Source organism: Patella vulgata, chromosome 4 (assembly GCF_932274485.2).
Source record: "Patella vulgata chromosome 4, xgPatVulg1.2, whole genome shotgun sequence".
NCBI classification, from domain to species: domain Eukaryota; kingdom Metazoa; phylum Mollusca; class Gastropoda; family Patellidae; genus Patella; species Patella vulgata.
The window spans coordinates 23,173,237-23,187,828 of NC_065882.2; the positions used below are offsets into that span (position 1 = coordinate 23,173,237).

Here is a 14,592-nt window from a genome sequence, read left to right on the forward strand (position 1 = left end):
TGATTATGAATATGATATAGACCAATTACGCTTTGATTCTGTGGGAATAAAAAAGAATGTACTGTCTGTTTCAGACATCTGGAGAGAACGTCCAGATATTCAAAGTTATATTAAGGATAAGATATTTTAACAGTCTAATTAAAATCATATCTTTCTTTCGTTAAAATCTACACATTCATAGGACTTTAGGGCACACGCCACAAAGCTTTTCATATGAAAAGTTAATTTGAATCCGGTAAAATATAAAATAGAGAATAACGAATCAACGAAAAACAAATTACAACGGTCTTATGGCAACGAATCAATGACATGTATCAAAATAATCCCCACATACTTTGACGCAAAATGAAAAGGTGATTCTCGATGGTTGTTTTTAGGATTGATGGCGGCTCCCATTTCTAACAGGTCATCTATTGCCATCAAGTGCCCTTCTTTAGAAGCAAAATGTAGAGGTGTACAGCCAAAATCGTCTTTCTCATTGAGTAAATTCTTTAAGTTCTAAAAATACAATTTCGGAAATAAAATAAATTTGGAAATGATACAAGGCGGGCTATTGGGTTTCACATAAATTTATTGTTATTTTGTTCAAAAAAGTTTAACCTGTATTTAGATTATTTTATATTGTTTTAATGACAATTAGTAATTGAACTGAAACAACAGGACATAATTCTATGGATAACAGATATTGTTTATTAATGAGCGACGCTTCGACTAGGCCCTCGTTTAAGACTTCATGAAACAATGATAAAATATAAAGTATTATGAGACATTCTATACATGCAAGTAAAAACAACACTTAGTTAAATGGGAATTATGTAAGATTAGATAAAGAACTGACAGTTCTCGCTATAATTAAACTGTAGACAATGAAAAGGGAATATGTTGAAAATTCCAGTCAATCATGTACAATAACAGTGTAGCCTCGATTGACATTGCTACTGGTGTTATGCTAATAAACACAGTCTCGATTATTTCATTTTTACGATAAATCATCAACCTCAAATCGTATTTAAATTTGTTTAAAATCTAGAGTATTCGATGGCATCGAGAGTTGATTATGGTCCTCGCAATGGAATATGGTGAAAATATCAGTCAAATTACTTCACACTAACAGCTGATCTCGATTGTCATTGCTATCGTTGTTATGATAATAAATACAGTCTCGATTATCCACTGTTTCTTTAAATCATCAACCGAAAATAGTATTCAAATCTGTTTAAAATCTAGAGTATCCGATGACAACGAGAGTTGATTGTGGTCTTGGTAGGTTAATGAATGTCTAATTAATAATTTATATAACACCTAAGGCACAAAGAAAGACCTGCAATGGGCACATTTACCTCTTGCATAATTCCTGTTTAAATATATATATTATGTAAGATTAAGATAAACAACTGTCCCTTCTTGCTATAGATTATACAAAATGAATATATTGAAAATTTTATTCAAATTATTTTTTCTGAGCGAAGTTATCAGTTTAGTTTTGACAAGATGTGTGCATTGATTGTTTATTAATGTAACCACGGTGCTGGCGATTCGAGACTTAGCCTAGCTTCTCCATTTTTAAATTAAATCATTAAATTACCGAACCGTTCTACTATACTTAAAATCGAAGCCACCCGATGGCATTGAGAGTAGATTATGGTCTTGGTAAGTTAATTAATGTCTAATCAATAATTTATATAACATTTGTAACATGGACGGGAAATCTTCCTTTGTTCTTTTCGTTGAATAAGCAGATTGTTTTCCATCTAGTAGATTGGGTGGAGCTTAACCGTGCAATAACTAGACATGTTCATTGTTATTGCACTCTTTTGCTGGTTTACACTAGTTTTAGTAGAAATCATATAGAGAAGTGGACTGGGTTTTCTGTGCAATAACAGCAAGCATGTTGAGCAGGTGTCAATGTTACAAGTCATTTATAGCACGCTTCATTCTTTAACAGGTTTAACATCTCAGCCTACGGCCTCGATGTTTAAACCCTTTAACTCATGAAAGCCGTGCTATAAATATAACTTAAGGCATAAAGAAAGACCTACACTAGGCAGGGTTAACACTTGAATAATGCCTCTTAATGATATACTTTTTTTGCATTTGCTTATATAGAATATATATATTACCTTAAAGTAAGAACATTTGAAATCTTTGAACTGACCACCAAATTTAATTGCAAGATGTAAGAAATTTCTGTTGTTTTTATCTTTGACAGACATATCAGCACTGTGATCTAACAGGATCTGTACTGTATCCCAACCACCTTTAGACGCCGCCAACAATAATGCTGTTCTCTCTTCGTTATCTACAGCATTAACATCAGCACCCTAAAACAATAATATAAACCGTTAATACTTTAGAACAATAACAATAAAAACTTTACTTAACGAGGCAACTTATTTAGTTTGCAAAAAAAAAAAAAAAAAAAATCTTCCATAAGTCCCTCCTAAGCTACAAAGACATATAAATTCAAAATCATTTGAAATGCAATAGCATTTTAAAGTGAGAAGTTTGGGAAGTCACTCCTAAACTACAAAACATATATATTATACAAGTAAAATATAGGAAGAACACTATAATTGCACACAAAATAAGATAGAATGCAGTTGCAAGTTGAATATACACGAAAAGACATGCAGAATAATGAAAAGTACGTTTCATGGATTCCGTTTTGCATTTTTGAAGGAAAAGAGATTTACTAGTCTGTCAACGGAGCAAGATATCAGTTTTGGAAACAAGAGATTAAATGTAATAATTTTGAATGATAAAACTATTTTATTATAAAGAATCCTCCGTGTAAAGGTAAGTCAACCGAGTAAGTCAAGGGTAAGTAAATAAAGAGGTGGACGGAGTTTCAATTGGTGCATCAAAAATAATTCTTGCTGCCCTCTTTAATATCTTTTCGACGAACAGGACTATATATGCAGTTTCTAAAAAGATGCCTATTTTATACTTGTTGGTTTTGTTTGTGTGTGGTGCGGTCCTCTTGCACGTACTATCTATGTATCTTCAGGTACAAAAATCTACCAGGCCACTTTCAATTTACGAGTTGTACATTTTTTAGTGGTTTTCATGGAGTTTTTAAAATATCCTTTTCGATGTATAATTCGACTAGTGCTTTGATTTTAGACAATACCTGAGTCTGGGTTGTGAATATGCCATTATCCAGAATTAATTACATTAAGTTACATGGTGAGGTTAATAATGCCGTTTTACCTTAACGTTATAATTATGTTTTCATAGATGTACCGTCGGAGTAAGCCCGTTCTCGTTCTTTGGGGACCATGGTGTTATTGTTTATCAATAAGGTGACACTAAAAGCTAATAACTGTTTATGTTTTCCCAAGAATGATCCATTGCTTACCTTCTCCAACAAGAACTTTACAACTAAACTATGATTAAATAATGATGCATTGTGGAGTGGTGTTCTTTTAACTACGTCACCGATATGAAGAGCCGTCTGAAATCTATCTGTTTGGTTATTATACATTATCATTAACATCTCGAGATTACCCTGAGAAGCGGCAAAATGGAGTGGTGTCGACAAGTCATCCTGCAATTAATTATAATATGGTACTGGTAATAAATGCGACTATAAAAAATATTTATTGCAAACATATTGATTTTCATCTTGGAATGTATATCTCCCTTTGTAAACTCCCAAGCCTGTGCGTTGTATCGCCTGCTTAACTCCGTGGGTTCATCGGTTTGTCTAACTGCTAACTACCTCTACACACAAGCGAATTATTGAACTAAAAAACTTTGTACCATGGGAACTATGACCTTCTGGACGTGAAACCCCATTTCTCAGTCACCACTCTCCGTTGTAAACGCCTCTTTGTACAGATCAAGTCGCCCAAACGCGGTATTAAAGGCACTCCGGGGCCATGGCGTATCCTGTACCGTTTTATTTTCCAAAATATCAAAAATTTCAAATTTTAGAAATAAAATTGGAAAATATACCTGTTGCGTGTCAACTGGAGCCCCGGCTTTCAAACAAACCTCAACAGCCTGTAAAATAAAATAATGAATTGTCAAAAAACACCTTAAAATACATGTATTAAATCAGGCTCTAGAGAAAATGGTTCTTCATTTAAGATTATCCGTTCGGACAGCACCACTATGATGCAATCTGATTAAAACACAGGTCCTATTTCGTTTCGTTTTTCTAGTTCAAAATTTCGTTTTACTTGTCTTTATCACACTAGGAGTGTGTGAAACAGCTTTATTTAACGCCGATGGTGTGGGATTAGTTAATCAAATGGTTGGCTGTGGCTTGTTTTTGGCGTGCGATGCTTAGAACTATGGGTTGACATTCGTTCCTTTCTACTCCACTAAACCTTAGGTTCATTCGCGGGTTTTTCACGAATTCAAATCAACTGCTCTTAGTCGTAGTTTGATTCTACGAACCACTCAAAAAGCAGTTTCCATACCAGTCTTAGCGTCAGTGTTTACGTCATAGAAATATATGGTTTACGTTCACCACAATAAAGCAGTTTGTACCCTCGATTATGAGAAGGGTTGCAAGAAAATTAATATCAAAGAAGTGGCATGCACACAAAACGATATCCTAAAATATTTTGACAAATTTGCAACACCGATTCGGCGACCTTAGTTGCAATAAAAAAAACGAGTTACTTTCCTTCGCCCACTAGCGAATTTTTGATTGGTGGATGAAAATAGCACACCTATCAAGGACGGATAATTTGAATGGACCCAGGGGTTAGTGGAGTAGAACGAAGTGATACCATTGTTGATTCCGAGGATGGGCAAAAGTATTTCCAAATACCCAATTGAAACATCAACGCTAATCAAAGGTCTGACGTCATAAGATCAAAAGCCGCTGGTATGACCCCTGACCAGACCTCCAACTACAACTAGTCAGAACTTAATGTAGCTGAGGCCATGGAAAGTATAAAGATAGGTTGCCAGGCAACGAAAAATATGCCCACAACAGCTAGGCAACGAAACATACGCCCACAACAGCTAAGTCGTCCGGGCATTTATCGAAAGTATAAAGATAGGTTGACAGGCAACCAAGCATACGCCCACAGCAGCTAAGTCATCCGCACAGTCAATAAGAATTGTCACATATTGTTTCTTTTCTCGGTAATGAAACATTTAAAATACACTAAAATCTGATTAAGAGTAACAAGTCCTTGAGTAATTATCAGAAAACCGTTAGAATTTGTTTGGTTTTTATAAAGTTCTGTCCCATGCTAACTTTTAGTATACAAAACATTTAATATTTAGCTGTTCAAGGAATCAAAAATCATTGAAAATCAATATATTTTTCGTCTCAAGACCTTGTATCAATCTAAAGTCAATGGAATGATCACTTTGGCCTGTACATTATCCACAACAGTTTTCAAAGTGATCAAGGGTGATAACTCTGGCAATAATTATCAAAAATCGTTGAAAATATATAGGATTCTTCCTCCCACGACCTTAAACACTCTGTATAAATCGGATATTAACTTTAGCCTTTAGAGCGCCCTCAAGATTTTTCAAAGGGATCAGGGCTCATAACTCCGGCAGTGTTTATCGAAATCGTTGAAAATCAATAGGATTCTTCGTCTCATGACCATTAACACTGTGTATAAATTTCAATCGGATATTAACTTTAGCAATTGTGGACGCCGGACCGACGGACGAACGGACGGAGGCGACGACAATATACGACTACATTTCAATGTGGGCGTATAAAAACGAACGAAATATAAATCTGTATTCTAATCAAATTGCACTATGATGAATCTCAGATTTCAAAGTGAAACGTCATTTACTTTGTCGAGATATAAGCAAAAAATCTATCATTTTTGGAAAAGGGAACCAGTTGGTGGCCTCAAATATCACTTAGTAAAATACCTTTTGACCAGCAATTTTAAACCTAAACAAAACCCCTCTTACCTTTATGTTTCCTCCGTGAACAGCTGAATGTAAGGGCATGTTGTTTTCTTTATCTTTAAATGACATAATCTGTTCTCTTCTGTATCCCTTTGATATTGCTTTATAAAAACAATAAAGAAAGTGCATTATGGACAATGTCAAAATATTCAAAGTCAATAATCTCTCAAGACGTTTTGGCCTGAGAAAATATATCCACAAAGGTAAACCATCCTCTTTGAACGAAATCAAACGAAAAGATGTGAATTAAAGTACTTTTTATCTCGTCTGATCATTTGGTTTAGGAAATGATCACCGGAACTGTTTATGTGTAGGGTTACGTATTTGTTTAGAACGACCTGATAAACGAGACAATTCGATATCCGTTTGCCAATTTTTCCAAGAAGCAATTAAAACCCAGACGGAAACTGGCTGAAGAACAACACCCCGCATCCTCTACAAAGTATAAGTATATCGGAACGTTGTTATTGCACACAGGCCTGGGTTACTGACAGGTTTCTACCCTGGTATCATTTATGCACTGGTATACGTTTAGGATTTCGTCTTTCAATTATTTGCAAATAGCGTCAATATACTTACCATATCCTATTAAGACTTCCAGCGTCTCCGAAGCTGCTGCTTTAGCAGCACAATGGATGGGATAATATCCAAAATCACATTTTACGCACGGTTTGGCGCCATACCTTATCTGTAATTTATAATCAACAAGACTCGTTAACAAGTGTTAATGGCAAGCAGATCTTAAAACAACCCCACACCACCAACCAAGACAACACGACATTATTAAGGATGCTTTTACAAATACCGACGTATTTTACGTCTGCTATAGTTTCTTTTTAGTTTTAAAAAAAAAAATACTAGGAGGAAAGAAATCATGTTATGAAACAACTTCAGTACTTTGACTTTGAAGATAAACTTTAAAGTTATTGACTTACCAGCAATTTGGCTGCTTCAGCTCTATTTTTAAAAGCACTAACATGTAATGGTGTGACCCCCATTTCACCTCTTACATCTTTATCTATATTTGGATGTTTTACCAAAGTCTATAAAGACAAATAAAAGATTTACAAAGGCACGTGTACTAGTTGTGGCGGAAGGGGGGGGGGCGGGAATGAATGTTTCGAATTTTTTTCAAATACATATAGGCAGTAACATTTATATCATATTCTGTTGAGCAATATTTCCAGATTTTTAAACCTACATAAGTGCTTACTAAACTTGAATCATTGTGTCGAAAAGAATACAAGCAAATTTTATTAGGATACATGTAAAGCTTGTATTCTTTAATGATTGCTATCTAACATCTCCACATACATTTTAAATAAAACTTTATGTAATTTCACTAAAGAAAGGATATTCTTGGAGATAGTCAGAAAGGTTCGGATTAGTATATAATCATCAGCATTACCTCTAAGACGTCTATGTTGTCGATATCAACAGCTAGATGTAAAGGACAGAATGAAATCTCATTCTTTATAGATGGATCAGCACCTTTATCTAGTAGATGTGTAATGACCTCTAGCTGTTCATTCTCTACAGCTAAATGTAGCGGCGTATTGCCCTTTTTATCTTGGATATTAATATCTTCAAATAGTAAAAAATTAGGAAAATAGGTGACTATTTCGTTTAATATTTTTATAGTTCAAAATGTCGTTTTACTTGGCTTCACTTCTACGAAAGTAAAAAAAACGAAACGAAATATAGATCTGTATTTTGATCAGATTGCAATAGTTTAAATTTTTGGAACACTACAATCTGGATCATATTATTTTTGGGATTAAAGATATTGAGTATTCAAATTCAAAAGGCTACATTAGTTTTTCAACAGGGCTCCATTTTTTTTAGTTTACATGTAAATTGAATGAATACATATTTCATCTCTAATACGTTGTACCTGTACAATCTGTATTTTATATTTATTCGGATTTCAACCTAAATGATAAACTGACACCTTGTTGTAAATAGCAAAACATCGGGAAAACCTTTAATAAACATAATAGTACTCGATAGACTCATATTTTAATATGACAATAAAACGGTTAATGCTATATTCAAACACTTACCACCATTATGATTGATAATAAAATCCAATATATTTATCCTGCCTTTAACTGCTGCCATATGTATAGCCATCTGTCCTTTACTATCTTCAATATACAGCCTGCTCGGATCAGCATTGTATAATCGTTCGAATTCTTCTAAATTTCCTTTGCCAGCAACCTGAAATTATGGACACTTTAAACATCAAAGCGCACTTTATGTATTTATTGTGTTGTGGGGGTAAGGATTTGGGTGGCAAAGGACAGAGTTGTTGGGGTGCTAGATTGTTCTGTCAAAAGTATGGCTTCACGCAAGTTTTAGATAGATTGTTGATAGGAAAAAATGAAAAGATCAATTCTTTAACAAGAAAATTTAAAACGTTTATCAACAGCCAGAAAATCTGTTAATGGTATAACGTTTTCCGTGTTACAATGACTATATTATTGTAACTATCACAAAGTAGTAATATGCAAAAGAAAATTCGCATAGCCAACAACATCAGTATACAAAATACCAAATATAAAAGTACACTTTTGCAACATGCGAAGAAAAATAGCAATAGCTCCAATTGCAGCAATACCCAAACAACACCCACAGTAAAAACAGAAACAGCGTATATTACACTACAGCACCCTGAAGACATACGTCATCAATATTAACAGACAAGTGGGCGACATGAACAGAAAAGAAAAAAAAAGGAATCCAAATAGACTCACGTCGGTAAAATGATCGTGTTGTAAAGTTAAGGACAATTCGATTTGACTCCCTCCTCGGGAACTAACGATAATATCTGCAACATTATTAAGTCCACAAGTAGAACATTCGTCCTCGATAGCATGTTTTAAATCTTTCTGTATTTCGTTACGCTTTCTTACATAGGTACCCGAATGCACAAATTGCCACGCGTTGTACCATTTTCTTATTTTATCCATGGTAAATGAAAATAGTATCAATGACTTATATGGAAGTTTGCGATAAAAATGTAAGAAACTCTAGTCCAATAATCATTAATTTTCACCAGTCATGATTGCATAATATGTAAATAGAATCGTCTGGAACTCTGATCATCAACATTGTCGTCACGTGCCAACAATTTAACCAATCCTTTTCTTTCAGACATCTGAGCACATGCTAATGTACGTCATCCAGATAAGCGGCGTAACATATTTTCATAGTATTGTAAATTGTATAGTTCTATTGTCATAACTTTAATACCCCAACTAACATAATGTGTATCTAGCTCCCAGTTTATTCTTTTCATAAGTGATAATGGACTCGATTATATAAAACCGATCTATTATCAAATTTCCTAGTGGATACACAATGCTCATCAATAAAATTACTGATTATTACATTAATCGCTAACACTTTGATTACTGTTCGGTATATGAGAACCAGGGCTATTGTTCCATCCAAATATAATGTTGATTTTTGTTTGTAAAGGTTTTTATTCCACAATAACACACACTCCCTAACAGATTAATTTTTGTCTTGTCTGTGTACCCAATGTAAACAGTTTTGTTCCATAATAACAAACAGTCGCTATCACATTAATTTTTTTTTCTATCGTGTTTGAGTACCAAATGTAAACATTATATTCCACAATAACGATAAATCTCTGATTAATTGATACAATATATTTATAAACATGGTTTGAATAGACATAAAGTGCTTTTTAAATTATTATTAAACATTTACAAATTTTATGTACATGAAATAAAAACATATTCAGGTCAAATAAACAAATAAATACAGTTAAAAAATATGTATATAAAAGAGAAAGATTATTTCTTTGTTCGCTATTGGGACCACGCGGTTGAACTGATAATTTTAAAACAACTTTATATAACCAATTCCTGTACAAATATTATTCATTTGATATTTGGTGCAGTATTTAAAGATGAAATTGACAAAATAATGATTGTTATGAATGTTAGTTGTGCAACGCCAGGTCACGTTCCCTAAAAGAAAATAATTTTTTCTGAAACCTTTAGGGAAATAAGATGTAAATTAATGGGCAGTTATTGAATCGGACAAAATCAAAGTATTTTTTTAAAGGTACCGGGAATCTTGGACAGTTAGCCTCTGTGTTATAGGTGATCAAAAATCAAATATTACAGTATCAGGCATCTCATTTATGCTACCTGGTTATAATAGTCATATATCGAGGGAATTTTAGATTTACATTACTACCAAACAATTATCAAAATTCATAAAAGATGGCAGCTCAGTTTGAAAACAAGACCCCTTGGACAAATCACAGAAGAAAGGAGGAAAAATGAAAGTCAGGGTAGTAGATGGATCCATGGGCACACAAAAATTGCTCATCCTACTATATTGTTGAAAAGCAAAAGGCCCATTTTTTCTATAATAATCTAGTATGCGTACAAAGCCAGATATTTTGAATTGTTTCAGAGATATGATTCAGAATGACAAATTAAATAAATATTACTCAACAAGAAAAAACAAATATTACTCAAATTTGTATTGGAGCTGGTGCACTAAAATTTACATAAAATCGCTTAGTTTAAATATGCATTAATTATGTAAGATTTAAATCTGCTTCCAATGTTATAGACATTTATTATTTAGTTATTATTTTCTACATGACACACGTCTATAATCAACTCTCTTGGCCATCCGATGACTGAGATCTTAACTGGATTAGAAACATGCGCCATTTAATCGGTTTACGCTAAAATAGAAAATCGAGACCTCGTTTATTATCGTAGCAATGATATGCTTCGCAAGACTTCAAACATTCATAACTTTGCTCAGAATAAAGTAATTTGACTGAAATATTCAATATATTCATTTTCCATTATCCATTTTCAAACTATTATTGCCAGAACGGTAAAATATTTAATTCATCAGAAAGATGTTCATGTTATAGAATTTAGTACTATAGTTCTCTTTTTTAAAAAAAAAATGCGCGTGCTTTGGTACCTAAATAGGACCAGTGAATTTTGTCAAGCTGCAGTCATAAACGGCTCTTTCCGTTTATGGTCCGGATGATAAACGGATTATCGACAACAAGAGAAGAGAGGGAAGAACGTGAATGGCGATTAGACCCCGCATGGTGCTAACACCACGGTGTAAAAAGTAAACCTTATGCCACATGCAGGACATCAGTTTGATAAACTGCATAAAATTACCCTAGTCATCCTAACACTATAATACAGTCATATTTATTGTATTTGAAACATACAGTGTCATCAGCGTTTTTGAATATATAGTGACATGTTTTAAGGAAATTTTTTTATGCAAACTGGAACAGCATTTAATGGCCCTTTCATTGACAATCTCACGGGAATGGGTTTGAAGACGTTGGTGGGCAGCGCCGGATTAACCATGGTTGTGGCCCTGGTACCTAACAGAAGTACCAGAACGTAGGCGTGATTATTCCACCGATATGAATGTAACTACATAAAACCTAATCTGAAGTCGGTCAGTGATAAAATAACGGAGAGACGTTGATACCAAGAGTCATATCCGCGAAGGCCGTAACGTTACGACGTAGTAACCGACCGGAGTCGAAACACTTTTGCCACTAAATAAAAAAAAAATAGAAACACGGATACCAGTCAACAGTACGACGCGGCATCGCCAGATTACACCGAATTCTCGGATATCAACCGCGACACGAGTCTACCGTGGATTGAAGAGGCCCCAATGTCCGGTCTTTTGAAAATCTGATAGAGGCCAACGGGCCTCGAAAGGCCCCATCACTGGCACTAGCAGATGGAGTCCTCGGTCCGACCATGCTAACATCCCTTCTTGCGCAACTCATATTTTTTCGTGGGGACCCCTTGACATGGCCCGACCGTGCCCCGTGGTTAACCCGTCGCTGTTGGTGTGGATTACAGTGTCCTACCCGCGCACTGGAAACTTACTGACACCGGTATGTTATACTTTTCCACCATTTGAAAACCCGCATGGTCGTTAACCAAGGGAGTAAATATTAAGCTTAACAAAACTTTCCCATGCAACAATATCTTGTTGCCTACGATGTAAGTCTAAGTTTCCTGAATACAAAATTATTTTGTAAAACAACCTAACAAACCTTATTAAAGAGTTTAGAATGTCATACGAATCATCAATGATGTCAGTCAGTGGTTTTGCAGCACGGTCATTGTAGATTATTTAGTAAAATAGTCAAAACGGTCGTGAATGTGATTGATTGTCAAATCTTCATGGAATAGTTATGGAGGTCTACATCTATTATCTTGAAATACAAATTTCGGGCCACGAAAAATCGACACGCACCAGTGCTACAAAGTCTGAAAGAACCCAACAGACTTTAATATTTATAAACTTTCAAATGCTGTTTTAAATAATATTTTTTTATTCACGGGATACCGAAACAAGCCACTGGATGGATTTACTAATTACAACTAACATGGTTGTAAGCAAACAACAATTTGTGTTAACAGATTACATAAGAATATAATAGCAATTTGCCGATTTGAAAGCTGTCCGAATACAACAATACTCACCATTTTGGCAGTTTCTTCAGTAAACGTCTTTAATACTAAATTTTTGTCATTAATAACAATGTATTACTCGTGCTCAGATATAACTAAACAAGAATAAGGGGGAAAAAGTCTACGATATCAGTCCCGTTGGAATGAAAATGAAATGAAATGGGGTTTAACGTCCTACTGTTCTGCCCCGAACTGTGCTATGAGTGTGCACTACGGCTTACTCTTATATCGAATTCCAACTTTCAAGGATCTTTTACGTGCACGCCAATGTGTACACGGGACCTCGGTTTTTTGTTCCATCCAAACGACTAGAGAGCTGTCCTTCTCAGGCCCTCCAGCCCAGTTGGAAACGAACGTCAAGTTCGACAATGACAAAAGCGGAAAAATATTTCCAGAATTCATTTCAGTTTCATATTTCAAACTGTCTAATTTCACACTTGAATTTGACTAACATGTGAATAATTACTATTTGTCACCGTTCACTTCTTTTTATGAAGGACAAACGTATTAAAGCCCTAGAATAATACTATATTCACAAATTGACAAGCGCGAAAAAAAAAAAAAATAATAATAAATAAATAAATTGAATATTATATTGTAGTGTTTTAGATAGTTATCGATATTTTATGTTAATAATATTATATGTAGTTTAGGTGGTTAGGGCTACTATTATAAAATGGTTTATCAAATATAATCTATACGTATGGATCGCAAGCGCGTTTCACAGCAACCAATTAATTCAACATATAAATTGTACATTATATACCTTATATCCTTATCATGGGAAGTCGGCATACGGAGATAATTAAAGTGCTTTGTACACTCATACAACAATCCCGTAAAATAGAATTACGGATAACACATCAGAAATTCTTAATAATGAAATGATAATGAATGACATGGGGTTTAACGCCCCAACGTTTCTGCTCCATCCGGGCTAATGAAGATGGGCATAAGCCGAGTAGTGGGCTATGAGGGAACATTCGCCAGGACAGCGGTGCTACAGATACTCTTATATCGAATTCCAACTGTCAAGGGGTTATGTTACGTTCAAGCCAATATGAACACGAGACATCGCTTTTTTGTACCAGACGCTGGCTCGCTAGCCTGGAGGTTGGGTGTTCGATCCCTGCATTGGCCGAGAAAGTTCATCCAGATTTTCCGGCGTGGTTCTCCCTTGTCAGTGATGCAGGTCGGAGGGCCTGACAAGGACAGCTGTCTAGTCGTTCGGATGGGACGAAAAACCGAGGTCCCGTGTACATATTGGCGTGCACGTAAAAGATCCCTTAACAGTTGGAATTCGATGTAAGAGTAGGCAACATTTCCCTCATAGCACACTGTATGGCGTATGCCCGTCTTCATTAGCCCAGTCGGAGCAGAACAGTAGACGTTAAACCCCATTTCATTTCATTTTTCATGGAAACGAGTTGACGCCAGTTGCAAGAACGATCATGTCGACTGCAACGAATTGCCGCTAGTTACAGTGAGTTGCAGAAAGTTGAACATGTGCACCTGACTGCAACTAGCTGCTTTGATGTGTAAGAGGCGCTCAGGTCGACCATTTTCAGTTGCATTCAGTTGCTCCCAGCTGCCGAAACGCCAGTTGCTTTCAGTTGCAAGGTCGACATAAGCCCCCTTAAGACAACCTTCACTGCTCTCAACCATTTAAAAGCAAAGTGAAGAATGGTGAGTAAATCAAGATAACAATTAAAGATGACAGGTTTATATGCATTAGAATAAAAAAATCCGAAATACCATATGTGCAATATTATAGAATACAACAAATAAAGAATTAATGTCAGTTCATGCTGCGATCAAAGTCGGACAGCGGCAGATTTATTAGTTATTGTCCAGTTTAAACTTGCAATCGACTAAACAAAATATACAATTTAGGAATAATCACACTCCGATAATACCAACACTCTAAGGTGAGCTGTAAATAAGATATTCACATTCAACAGATAGGTTGTCAGGCAGCAAACATACGCCCACAGCAGCTAAATCGTCCGACCGGGCAACAAGGGTTGTTGCATATTTAATCTTTTGTGGGTAATGGGGAGCATTTACAAGACAATTTCATACAGATCAAATTATAATTTTCGTCCTTTGGGGGGTTCACAAGGTGCCACAAACTGAAACAAGGGCCTTAACTCTGGAAGTAATAGAC

The 14,592-nt window shown here is 35.2% G+C and overlaps 1 protein-coding gene across 1 annotated transcript in view; it reads right to left on the reverse strand.

The window, feature by feature from the left end:
* The window catches only part of LOC126817550 (transient receptor potential cation channel subfamily A member 1), a 36,720-nt gene that overhangs the window by 18,945 nt on the left and 3,183 nt on the right, over positions 1-14,592 (reverse strand). The window contains exons 2-10 of the mRNA XM_050544612.2: positions 7,965-8,121; positions 7,310-7,485; positions 6,837-6,944; positions 6,481-6,589; positions 5,905-6,002; positions 3,958-4,005; positions 3,359-3,547; positions 2,121-2,321; positions 335-498 (exon numbers count right to left, since the gene is read on the reverse strand). Coding sequence (XP_050400569.2) covers positions 335-498; positions 2,121-2,321; positions 3,359-3,547; positions 3,958-4,005; positions 5,905-6,002; positions 6,481-6,589; positions 6,837-6,944; positions 7,310-7,485; positions 7,965-8,121 — 1,250 coding nt within the window. The remainder of the gene's footprint in view (positions 1-334; positions 499-2,120; positions 2,322-3,358; positions 3,548-3,957; positions 4,006-5,904; positions 6,003-6,480; positions 6,590-6,836; positions 6,945-7,309; positions 7,486-7,964; positions 8,122-14,592) is intronic.